Raw genomic sequence first — 13,105 nt, 5'->3', positions numbered from 1 at the left:
CCTGATGGCATGAACATCAGTTTCTCAAACTCCCATAATGCCCTTTCTCCCTCCTCCACCATTCCTCATTCTCATTTCCCTCTCTTACCTTATCTCCTTACTTGCCCATCAGCTCCCTCTGGTGCTCCTCCCCTTTCCCTTTCTCTCATGGCCTTCTGTCCTCTCCTATCAGATTCCCCCTTATCTAGCCCTTTATCTCTTTCAGCAATCAACTTCCCAGCCCTTCACACTTTCCCCACTCCCAGCTCCATCTGTCACCTACTACCTTGTATTTCTTCTTTCCCTCCCCCCCAGCTTCTTATTCTGACTTCTCATCTCTTTTTTCCAGTCCTGATGGAGGACCTTGGCCTGAAATGTCAACTGATCCCATAGATGCTGCCTGGCCTGCTGAGCTCCTGCAGCATTATCTTAAAACCTATTGATTACTTTTGAGGAGATGATTGTATTGCATGCCGAACTTTAGTTGATAAAGCATCATTATATTCGCATCTTTGCTGACCAGATATTTCAAGTTGCATGAAGAGCCAATGAAATGACATCTGTTGTGGACGTTTTGTGCCTATAGGCAAATTGGAGTGGTTCTATGTTGCTTCTCAGACAGGAATTGATATGTTTTATCATAAACCTGTCAATACACTTCATCACTGTGGATGTAAGTGCTACTAGACAATAGTCATTGAGGCACACTACCACATTCTTCTTAGACACCAGTATAACTGAAGCCTTTTGAGGCAGGTGGGTACCTCAGATTGCCGAGGTGAGAGTTTAAAGATCTCAGTGAACACTTCTGCCATTTGATCAGCACGGGTCTTTAGTACTCAGCCAGGTACCCCATCTAAGCCAGCTGCTTTGCGTGGGTTCGCTCTCCTGAAGGATGCATCACCATGCTGTTGTGATGCCCAATTTGCCCAATGTTAAAAGAATACACCCGTGTTTTGTGCATTGAATTGGAAGTCAATAGGCACCTGAATGCTGAGGATATCAGTATGATTACAGCCATTACTCTTTATTAACAATTCTGCAAACAAGTAGAATTTTTTGGATGTAATCTTTTTTTTAAAATTACAAACAAACTTAAGCTCACACATAAATCGATGCACATGTTATGAATTTATTTATATATTCATTGATATAAATCAATAAGTGTTCAATTTTTTTTGATATTTAGAGGATCTAGGGATATATAGGTTTGTGCAGGAAAGTGGCACAGAGGTAAATGAACAGCTATGATCAGGCACTGGGGCCAAATACTGTCTGCTGCTGTATTTCTTTTGTTGTAACATTCTAATTTACTCAATTAAATTAGACATTTAGATTGATACCATTGGATTTCTTGAGAGACTTCTTAAATCGTAACTACAATAACTTTGAACCCTTAACATGTCACCAAGGGTTCATTTTAGATTTTCTTTTTCACCTGGTGTTTCACCATGTTCAGTGGGACAGTCACTGAATGCAAAACGAGAATCCAATTTCTGAATTTAAAAATGCTTGCTTGACTACTTTGTTTTGCCTTCAAATAGTGATGAGGTATTTCTATGAAATGACAGCCTGATTTCTGTCAAAATCTGTTTTGCGGATGTTTTAAATCAGAGTGCTGGTGCCAATTTTGTTAAGTGTAGGTTATTAATCTCCATTTGTCAGCATTACACCTTATGAAAATGTAGAGTATAGGCCTTAAAACAAAGCTAGCATCTTGTGTCTATGCAAAAGCTTCTGGTAATAAATGCTAATTCCGGATTTTTGGGGGAAGAATAGAAGATCCTTGCTGCAGGCAGCTACTTGTTTAAAAATTGTAGTCTTGGATCAGTTGAGACTGGGTCAGATTTGTTTATACCATTTTTGTAAGGAGATTTTGGGATTAGTTTTAACAAAGGAATCATAATGTAATAAAAGCAGAAAATGCTGGAAACAGGAGGATAGGCAGCATATCTGTGCAAAGAGAAACAGATTCCTGGTTGAAGATGCTTCACTGGAACTGAAATGCATGAAATGTTAACCTGTCTCTTTTTCACATCTCACTCCTGTCCTATTAAGTGTCTCCAGCATTTTATGTCTTTGTTTCAGATTTCCAGTGTCTGCAGATTCTTTTTAATTTTCATTGACCGAGTTATTTCAATAATTTTAACTTTCCTTGTGAACCTTTGAAAAAAAAATCCTCATCAGACACACACCGGTATATTTAGATTGATAGCTGGCATTTGTTTCCTTAACTCTACACCAGCAATGAGCAGCTCTGTGATCCCTTGTGCTCTCAAAATGGGAACAGATGGAGAACACTTCCATTAGGATGGCACCTGCCCCTTTCGTCCCAAATTCTTTCATCATCTCACATTTAAACTGAATCTTTCTTCACTTTCCACTAAAGGTGGAGAAGAGCTTAGGAGTATCACTTCGGTTCAAGAAACCGTTTTTGTCTTCAGAAGAGTATGCACTCCAGTATTCTGCAGAGTAACAAACGGAACACTCCCATCACCATTAAGAAATAGACCCAAACTTCAAGTCTAGATCAAAGAAAATGCTGTATTTTTGATGTCTGAAAAAAGCAAACTTAGCCACTTTTATTGGACTGCCTCATTGGAAGCACCTCGGAATTTGTTCCCCAAAGCAAATAGAATGAAAGTAATCTGTGCCACTAGCTATAATAGTCTTACTAATACAGCAAATGGTTTCATATCAATACATGATCTATGCTGTAAAATTATAACAAGTTTCAATTAACAGCAGAGTTCTTTTTTAATAATGAAGTTGATGTTTCCCTGGGCCTGATTTAACTCCCACTCATTAAGCAATGCATGTTTTTCTGGAACTAGACCTTGGGTTACTTCTTCATTTGTTGAGTCTCACTGGACAGCTTGCCCAATATACTTGAATTTAGGGATATAAGAGATGACTCTCAAGAAGATATGAATAGAAAGCGGATGAGGCCAATCAAAGCCTCTTACCTGCTGCACATTAGGTAAGATCATGGCTCATAAGTTACTTAAACACTACTTTCCCACACTGATCCTGTATATTTTGATTCCTTCATATCCTAAGATCTATTAATCTATACACTGTTAGTGCCTCTACCTCCCACTTGGGCAGAAAATTTTGAAGGTTCCCCTCACAATGGGCGAGGACATTTCATACTTTAGCACTCAATTAAATTATAACCATATAACAATTACAGCACGGAAACAGGCCATCTTGGCCCTTCTAATCCATGCTGAATGCTTACTCTCACCTAGTCCCACTGACCCGCACTCAACCCATAACCCTCCACTCCTTTCCTGTCCATGTACCTATCCAATTTTGCTTTAAATGACAATACCGAACCTGCCTCTACCATTTCTACTTGAAGCTTGTTCCACACAGCTACCACTCTCTGAGTAAAGAAATTCCCCCTCATATTACCCTTAAACTTTTGCCTCCTAAGTCTCAACTCATGTACTCTTGATTGAATCTCCTCTACTCTCAATGGAAAAAGCCTATCCACGTCAATTCTATCTATACCCCCTCGTAATTTTAAATACCTCTATCAAGTCCCCCCTCAACCTTCTACACTCCAAAGAATAAAGACCTAACTTGTTCAGCCTTTCCCTGTAACTTAGGTGCTGAAGCCCAGGTAACATTCTAGTAAATCTTCTCTGTACTCTCTCTATTTTGTTGACATCTTTCCTATAATTCGGTGACCAGAACTATACACAATACTCCAAATTTGGACTTACCTTGTACAATTTTAACATTACATCCCAACTCCTATACTCAATGCTCCAATTTATAAGGGCCAATATACCAAAATCACCACCCTATCTGCATGAGATTCCACCTTCAGGGAACTATGCACCATTATTCCTAGTTCACTCTGTTCTACTGCTTTCTTCAATGCCCTACCATTTACCATGTATGTCCTATTTGGATTATTCCTACCAAAATGTAGCACCTCACACTTATCAGCATTAAACTTCATCTGCCCACTCTTTTAACTGGCCTAAATCTCTCTGCAAGCTTTGAAAACTTACTTCATTATCCACAACGCCACCTACCTTGGTATCATCTGCGTACTTACTAATCCAATTTACCACCCCATCATTCAGATCATTAAAGCATATGACAAACAACATTGGACCCAGTACAGATCCCTGAGGCACACCACTAGTCACCGGCCTCCAACCTGACAAACAGTTATCCACCACTACACTCTGGCATCTCCCATCCAGCCACTGTTGAATCCATTCTACTACTTCAATATTAATACCCAGTGATTGAACCTTCCTAGCTAACCTTACGTGTGGAACCTCGTCAAAGGCCTTTGACAAGGAATAAATAGAAATAAATGGAAAAGTACAATATTGCACTGCTGATTATCTGACGTAAAATTAGAAACTTATGGAAATATTCAGCAGGTCAAGCACCATCTCTGAGCTGATTCATCTGTTTCTGTGGCTTTTGATTCCAAGGGTATTATTTTTTTTACTTTATTTCTGGCAAGAATTTCTTTGGTTTTCATATTGAAATGCTCCCAGCAAACAGCACTGTGTAGAGGGAGCAATAATCAGAAAACCACAGCTCTGTGCAACACAATTTTCTATCTAGTTAATGAGTTGATAGATAGAAGATGGGCAGCTTGGCATATAATTTCCTGATCATTTCGCAATATGGGTTCTGGTGTCAAGGCCAGCATTGACTACCCATTAGCATTTTGAATAGAAGGGCAGGCTTGAGGGTTCTGGTGACCTGCTCCTTCTCATGATTTCTTCATGTTTGCTGAGAGTATTTAATCAGGAAATCAACGTTACTGTGTGCTGTTTCAGTCATTTTTTTTTAATACGTTGGACATAAGTGATACAAAGATTGGTTTATTGTATTCATAGCATAGGTACTCATTTGAACAGCTTTCTCTTGATCGCTGCATATTTTGTCAGTCATTGCTTCTCCTTCCTGTTCCTGTTTTGTTTCTACACTATTGGTTGGCTTTTTTGCCTCACCCTTTTTATCTTTTTTATGCTTTTTCCTTGCGATTGGATGAAGGCAATGATTGAGAAGTGAATAAAGAATTCAGATTTCAGACTTGCCTTCAAGAAATGGATGTTTAGTTAAAAAGTAGCACTTTGCAAGGCATCCCTATGATGGTACTGTAGGAGGTTTGATATTTCTGGTTTGGGGGAGAAGCCATCATTAAAGAATGAAGAGGACTTGGCCAGGGATGCAGACTGAGATTAAAGGGCAGAAGGGGATTGAACAAACCAATAAAAGGTTGTGCAGCATAGGTAAAAAAGATGGACAAGGTAGACCAGGCATAGTGGAAAGGCGTGATAGAGCACATTTTTTTTAATATGTACTATACGTGAGATCTGTAATACGTGATTAACAAATTTTGAATGAGATTGCTCATTATAAATAGACATCTTCTTGCTGTGTAAAATATTATAATCGTGTCATAACTTGAGGCGACTAAATAATTATATATACTCTAGCTGCTAGATTTTTATCCTGAGCAGGGCATGTATTCTGACAAAAGCAGGGCAATTATGTGCGATATATCAGTTGGAATCATGTTCATGGCAATTAGCAGGATGTATAAGAGCCCTGCACTGAGTTTGGAGCACTTGGAATTTAGCATTAAATGCATGTTTAAATGCATGTTTGAATGCTATGTAGCTCAATCAATGTGGCCTTTCTTCACAAATGATTCTTTTTAATTTGGACATCATTCTGGTGAATCTGCACTTTTCCTGCAATGAGGTCAATGTAACAGCCATGAAGTCCAGTGCCCGGAAGTGGAGGTAGTGTTACATACTGGAATGTAACTAAAACTTTGATTAATTAATGGGACTCCACTTCCTATGCATTTCAGTTCCTTCAAATGAAATACATCAGTTTGTTTTCTTTACTCAGCAATAATATTTTAATTATTCATTTGTTTGGATTCCTAATGGCCCTGTTATAGGCAGTTCCTAATTTTCCACTTTTTCTAAGATAATTTGATCTATCCTCCTGTATATTTTAAAGTAGATAGCCTCACATTGGATTCCTCATATTGAATTCCATTTGCCACTAATTCAAGCATTCACTTTGCAAGTCAATAGCCTGCTTTAAGTTTTTCTGATATAATTTGTATTCCCTTTTAAGTATGTTGTCAGTGATGAATTTGAGATAAATATGCCCAGTCTTGAATATAGTTAGTTGGAAGGCCCAAGTATTAGCTTATTAAGATCTTTCACTCTTTTCTTATTTCCCATTTTCCCTGTTAAATATTTGTATTTCCACAATTTTTCAGTTTCCTTAACTTTTTAGGTAAATGGGGCGAAATGAATGCATCAATATATGTGAATGTATGTAAATTATCAGTAGAGTTCTGTTAGGACAAGTTAGGCAAGAGGTATAAGGTAATTTATAGTAACAGGGATTAGATATTGATTCATAGTTGAGTAAGTAGTTTAAGTATTTGTTGCTCAGCTTGGAGAAATTAGATATCCTAGAGAATAAGCACTTGGTTTATTTTTTCAGACAGTAGGACATTTTCACTACTGTCTGAAAAAATGGATTATTTCTTAATAGTCAGCCTACCTACAATTGCAGGTTTAATGGTAACTGGGAAGACGTACCTTTTATTCCTGCTTTAAATTTCAATTTTTACTGCATTTGCAAAGCTTCACTCATGCAGCACAATTCCCTTGTTCCTGCATTCCTTTTTGTAATATTTGTTCAGAATGCAGGTGAACAGTAAATTTGTTTTTTATGTTCATTAATTCCATCGTCTCATTGTTGTGAAATAATTCAATGCTATAGTGCACAAAGCCTTCCCTTTGTGTCTGAATGACAGCACACTTTTGCAGTTAGCAGAGAAGCATCATAAACATATGCATATTCATTATTGTAATGTATTTATGATTTAATTACTTTTTCTAAACTATTCTGTATTTTATGTTAACTGCTGTGGCTATTGGAGAAAGATGTAAATTGATTCACCATACTGTATTCTCTGTGATATTTATTATCACACATCTAATAGGGATTGTTCTCTGTCATCCTCGATAAGCAGTATTATATATTTGCCCTTTTCTAATTAGCAATTCCAGAAATAACTATTGATTGCACTTTTCTTTAGTACCAAGACTGAATTATTCAATGTAAACAGTATTTACTTATTTGAAGCCATTAAATAACCAAATTTATTACGTGTGCAATGCAAATGTAAATTATATGCAAGAAAAGAAAAACATTGATGACAACAAAAAGGTTTTTGCACTTTAACATAAAGTAGAATGATCTAAGCCTATTACCTTACAAATTTTCTGTCATCTAGTAAAGAATATAAACAGCTGGATTTTAATGCACCACAGTTAAGTGTTTTGAGGGCCTGTTGCTCCATAATAATATTGTGTATGTTGTGTACAACAGAATCAGCCTCTGGGATTTGACAAATCCAACATTTTATCAGTAGCTGTAGGGCTGCTGAGCCATACTAGGCACTGCAAGTTTTAGACTTCATGTGATTGAAGATTTCATCCAGGCAACATTTTCAATGATTTTATAGTAGTGTTCTAGAAAGACAATCAATGGCATAGTTAGTAATGCTTAAGTGTGCAATGATACTTTGGCTGACCACATTTAATTTTGGTTAATTTTGAGTCTTCATTTTGGTGAACATCCAGGTCACATGTACAATTTTATATTATCATACCTGTATCTTCATTTTATGCTTGTGAACTAAAGCTCTACACCTTAAGCAGACTCTTGCAAAGCTACCTCATTATGGCCTCCCACAACAGCAAGATCTTAAAGTAAATTTCACACCTAAGAGATGGCTGAAATTGCAGGAGATTAATATGAACCTCTGCACAAATATTCAAGGAGAAAAACAGGGAGTCATAGGCTACTTGATGCATACCTGAAAACTACTTCCAATTTTGTCAAATTTATATCTGGTCTTATTAATAAACATAAAACCTAGCTCTCAAAGTACAGATAGAATGTCAGTGTAAAAAAATATATTGTACAAGATTTGTACACACTTAACTGAGAGATCTTTTCATTTATGTTTTCCCCGCTTATGTGAATTTAACATGAGGTATTGTTCATGATTGCTGATAATGTTTTATCTTGCAATGCTTGGTTGTCAGCACAAATGCAATTTTCACGTTAGTAACATCACTTCACAATCAGAAATGGGCATTTTCTGGATTCCAAGAATCACAAATTGGAAATTCCTTTCTTTCGTTTCACAATTAAGACATTTCTATAAACAAAGTCGGGAACACTATTTTTGGGTCTTTGGCTCAAGCTAAGAGTTATAAACCAGTTTTCTATATAAAATTGTTTTGATGTTACGTGAAGACTGGCCTCTAACCATACTGTGGAAAAGCAGATGCAATGTGATAGATTTGATCTATATCTGACTATGCAATTTGCTTTCTTTTTTGCTTTTCTTTTGAATATAAACTGATTGCTGTTAACAGGAATATACAATTGATGTGTTCTTTCGACAAAGATGGAAAGATGAAAGGCTTAAGTTTCAGGGTCCAATGAATATTCTTCGATTGAACAATTTGATGGCCAGTAAGATATGGACACCAGACACATTCTTTTATAATGGCAAGAAATCGGTGGCACATAATATGACCATGCCAAACAAGCTTCTCCGGATCCAAGATGATGGAACCCTTCTTTATACAATGAGGTAAAAGATCCAATATTATAGAAAGCAGTAACTAGCTCTGCAACTCAACTGTTTGGTGGCCATTGTCTTGTGTCCCTACCATGAAATTAATGTTAACATTGAAAACTAAATGTAAATAAGCAAAAAGCTTATACATCTTGCCATCCCTTCACAGTTGCTGTGGAGCTAAATAAGGTGGTAAAATATAATTACGTGTTAATATTTGTTTGCTAAGACTTTTGTCATGCTAAAAGGATGCTATAGGGATGGTAATTAACAGATCAATTATCTTCTGAATCAAACATTTGTATCCAAATTAAACTCATATCATATCCTAAATAATAACCAGGCAGGGAAGATTCATATTGCAGTTCTAAAATAACATTAATATGTACCCTTTTGTTCAATTTACCCTATTAAACTGTGATGGTGCAATTGCCCCAAACAAGTGCAATATTGATCTCTTACAACAGTGAAGCACATTTCCAGCCGAAGGTCACCAACCTTCTATCATATTGCATAAGATCAAAAAAAAATTCACTGAAACAGTTGGCTTGTGCTTAAATGTGTTTGATGCCACAACAGAATAGAAAGCAGACCTAGGATTTCTTACTAGGACCAACAAAGAAGTTAATTTACTCAAGTGTGGGATTAGGAGGAGCATTAGAAATGATTATGAAAACTCCCTGTCCCTCCCCTTTGTTGACATTCACGACCCAACTACTAATATCACAAATCTGCTTGATTTAAGCCTTGACCACCGATTTCCCCCATCTGATCTGATTTCTGATTCCAGTCAGAGATGTGAGCCCTGCACTGACTTCGGTCTCAGTGATGCCAGTAATTGATTGATTGTGAACTCATCTGCGACGTAGTGAGAATGGAGTTTCGGGACAGTGTCAGCTTTGAACTGCAATGTCCAGTGCCAGAGAACATACTCTGCAACTTCAACAGTTGGATGCATTAAAATTTTTATCTATGTTTATTTGTTTTCTGTGTGTTACTTTATCACAAACTCTGACTTCAGAAGGCATTTTTGCCAGTACAGTTGGGGTTAATTGTGAATAAAATGAATATCATAAAATCATAGATTTGCAAAACACAGAGAAGCTTAAGTCCCATCATGTTCAACTCATTAAAAATACCTATCCGATTAGTCTCACTCCTGATTTTTTAACCACATTGTGATTCTTTTTATATTTTCAAGTGTTTATGCAAATATCTTACAAATTTTATTATGAAACCTGCTTCTAACACACCTTCTGTCTGAGTGCATTCTTGACCAAACATTATAATGCTGATATTTTTTGTCTCTGAGACTTTTATTATTTGCGTTAAATCTGTACTGGCCTTTCTGTCCTGGGAAACATTCTTAGTTATTCCGCTGCTCTTCAAATTTTAAACACCCCTTCTAAATAGAAACATAGAAAAACTACAGCACAATGCTGTGCCGAACATGTACTTATTTTAGAAATTACCTAGGGTTACCCAATGTTCTCTATTTCTCTAAGCTCCATGTACCTATCCAGGAGTAAAAGGAGTAGAAGACCCTATTGTATCCGCCTCCACCACCGTCGCCAGCAATGCATTCCACACACTCACCATCTCTGTGTAAAAAAATTTACCCCTTCCATCTTCTCTGTACCTACTTTCAAGTACCTTAAAACTGTGTCCTCTTGTGATAGCCATTTCAGCCCTTGGGAAAAGCCTCTGACTATCCACATGATCAATGCCTCTCATCATCTTATACACCTCTATCAGGTCACCTCTCATCCTCTGTCGCTTCAAAGAAAAAAGGCCAAGTTCACTCAACCTATTCTCATAAGGCATGCTCCCCAATCCAGGCAACATCCTTGCAAATCTCCTCTACACCCTTTCTCGTTTCTACATCCTTCCTGTAGTGAGGTGACCAGAACTCACAGTACTCCAAGTGGGGTATGACCAGGGTCCTATATAGCTGTAACATTACCTCTCAGCTCTTGAACTCAGTCCCACAGTTGATGAAGGCCAATGCACCATATGCCTTCTTAACCACAGAGTCAATATGTGCAACAGTTTTGAGTGTCCTATGGGCTCGGACCCCAAGATCCCTCTGATCCTCCACACTGCCAAGAGTCTTACCATTAATACTATATTCTGCCATCATATTTGACCTATCAAAGTGAACCACCTCACAGTTATCTGGGTTGAACTCCATCTGCCATTTCTGAGCACAATTTTGCATCCTATCAATGTCCCACTGTAACCTCTGACAGCCCTCCACACTATCCACAACACCCCTAACCTTTGAGTCATGAATAAATTTACTAACCATCCCTCCACTTCCTCAATCAGGTCATTTATAAAAACAAATCATGAAGAGAAGGGGTTTTAGAACAGATCCTTGAGGCACACCACTGGTCACCGACCTCCATGCAGAATATGACCCATCTATAACCACTCTTTGCCTTCTGTAGCAATCCAACTCTGGATCCACAAAGGAAGGTCCCCTTGGATCCCATGCCTCCTTACTTTCTCAGTAAGCCTTGCATGGTGTACCTTGTCAAATGCCTTGCTGAAATCCATATACACATCTACGGCTCTACCCTCATCAATGTGTTTAGTAACATCCTCAACAAATTCAATCAGGCTCGTAAGGCATGACTTGCCTTTGACAAAGCCATGCTGACTATTCCTAATCATATTATGCCTCTCCAGATCCTGCCTCTCTCAATCTTTTCCATTAACTTATCAACCACTGAAGTAAGACTCCCTGGTCTATAATTTCCTGGGCTATCTCTACTCCCTTTCTTGAATATAGGAACAACATCTGCAACCCTCCAGTCCTCTGGTACCTCCACCATCCGCACTGATGATGCAAAGATATTTACCAGAGGCTCCGCAGTCTCCTCATTCGCCTTCCACTGTAGCCTGGGGTACATCTTGTCCGGTCTCGGAGACTTATCCAACTTGATGCTTTCCAAACGCTCCAGCACATCCTCTTTGTTAATGTCTATATGCTCAAGCTTTTCAATCTGCTGCAAGTCATCACGACAATCACCAAGATCCTTTTGTAGTGAATTCTGAAGTAAAGTATTCATTAAGTACCTCAGCTATCTCCCCCGATTCCATACACACTTTTCCACTGTCACACTAGATTGGTCCTATTCTCTCATGTCTTATCCTCTTGCTCTTCACATTTTGAGTACCAAAATCCTTTTTGGAATGTAGGCATCAAATTATAAATAAAAATGAATTTAAATGGTATTTGAAGCAGCAGATGTGTGCATTTAAATTTCAGTGGTGATGATGTGACTTACAGGTTAATGATCTTCACTATAATTCAAACAAGTTAATTTTAGATATAAAATAGATCAATTTGAAGACCATATTCAACTATACCCTTATAAATGATAAAATAACGTGCAGAAAATCACTTCTTACTTCCCTTTGACAATGTGGATTTAGTTTGTGTAATCCTGAAGATTTATAATTGATGCAATGTGATTCTGAAAAAGTGCTGGTGACAAAACATAATTTGTATCAGTAGCTGTTTCTTAAATGGTCAATTACTATATGTTCTCACAGGCTTACTGTCCAAGCAGAGTGCCCAATGCATCTAGAGGATTTTCCAATGGATGCACATGCTTGCCCCTTGAAATTTGGAAGCTGTAAGTATTGAGATTAGTATACAATCTACTTTTCTTGATTTAAAAACTTCTATATGCCTGTTACATTTATTACATTCCATGTTTGCCATCTGCAATCTTAGCAGACAAAAGGGGAAATGTCAAAGCCAGTTAGGCAATGGTGCTTGACAGTGGCTTGGGAGAAGCGCAGCAAGTCTTCCCTCGGTGGCTACAGCAGTACTCACCGGATGGAAGGTAGGGAGATGTAGCAAAGGTGACACTCTGGCGACTCTCCATCATGACTGCACTAGTCACAATCTGGACAGCATCCTTCAAAGTTACCAATCGGAGTATTATACTTCTAGAGACATTGCTTGATATTACCAACAGGAATATTTATCAATTTGAACTAAGTTAATATTTTTGTTATAATGGTTTGCAAAGTGGCATGTGAATACTCCAGGTATTACAATGTAATTTTCAGTACTTTACATTTGTACTAATTTAAACATATAATCAGAATTTCCATACATCTCACAAATTCAGGGTTCATGTCACATTGTGTTCTTAGTATAAGACTCACTTTTAGATCCGTATGGTTGTCGGTGATGATGTCCAGTATAGTTGCAATGCTCCACTTGCAACTTATTTTGATCTTTGGTGCCATAAATACTAGTTGAATCAAGATGCTATAATTCTGAAATAAAAGACAGACATTAATTCAAATACTCAACAGATGAGGCAGCACCAGAGACAGAAGTAATTGTCTCTGGTTGATAACCTTTCATCTGGACTTGAAAAAGTTAGAAATCAATATTGTTTTAATTTCCATGGAAGGGAGAGAGGTGAAGGG

General features: G+C 37.6%; 1 protein-coding gene across 2 annotated transcripts in view; it reads left to right on the top strand.

The window, feature by feature from the left end:
* Positions 1-13,105, top strand: part of LOC132404723 (gamma-aminobutyric acid receptor subunit alpha-2) — a 176,960-nt gene that overhangs the window by 108,502 nt on the left and 55,353 nt on the right. For both annotated transcript variants that reach the window (XM_059989127.1, XM_059989128.1), the window contains 2 exons: positions 8,445-8,665; positions 12,212-12,294. In XM_059989127.1, the coding sequence (XP_059845110.1) occupies positions 8,445-8,665; positions 12,212-12,294 (304 nt within the window). The remainder of the gene's footprint in view (positions 1-8,444; positions 8,666-12,211; positions 12,295-13,105) is intronic.

This window comes from Hypanus sabinus, chromosome 14, assembly GCF_030144855.1.
Source record: "Hypanus sabinus isolate sHypSab1 chromosome 14, sHypSab1.hap1, whole genome shotgun sequence".
Classification (NCBI taxonomy): Eukaryota; Metazoa; Chordata; class Chondrichthyes; order Myliobatiformes; family Dasyatidae; genus Hypanus; species Hypanus sabinus.
Note: the sequence above shows the minus strand (reverse complement) of the source record. Positions and strands in the feature narration are given on the sequence as shown.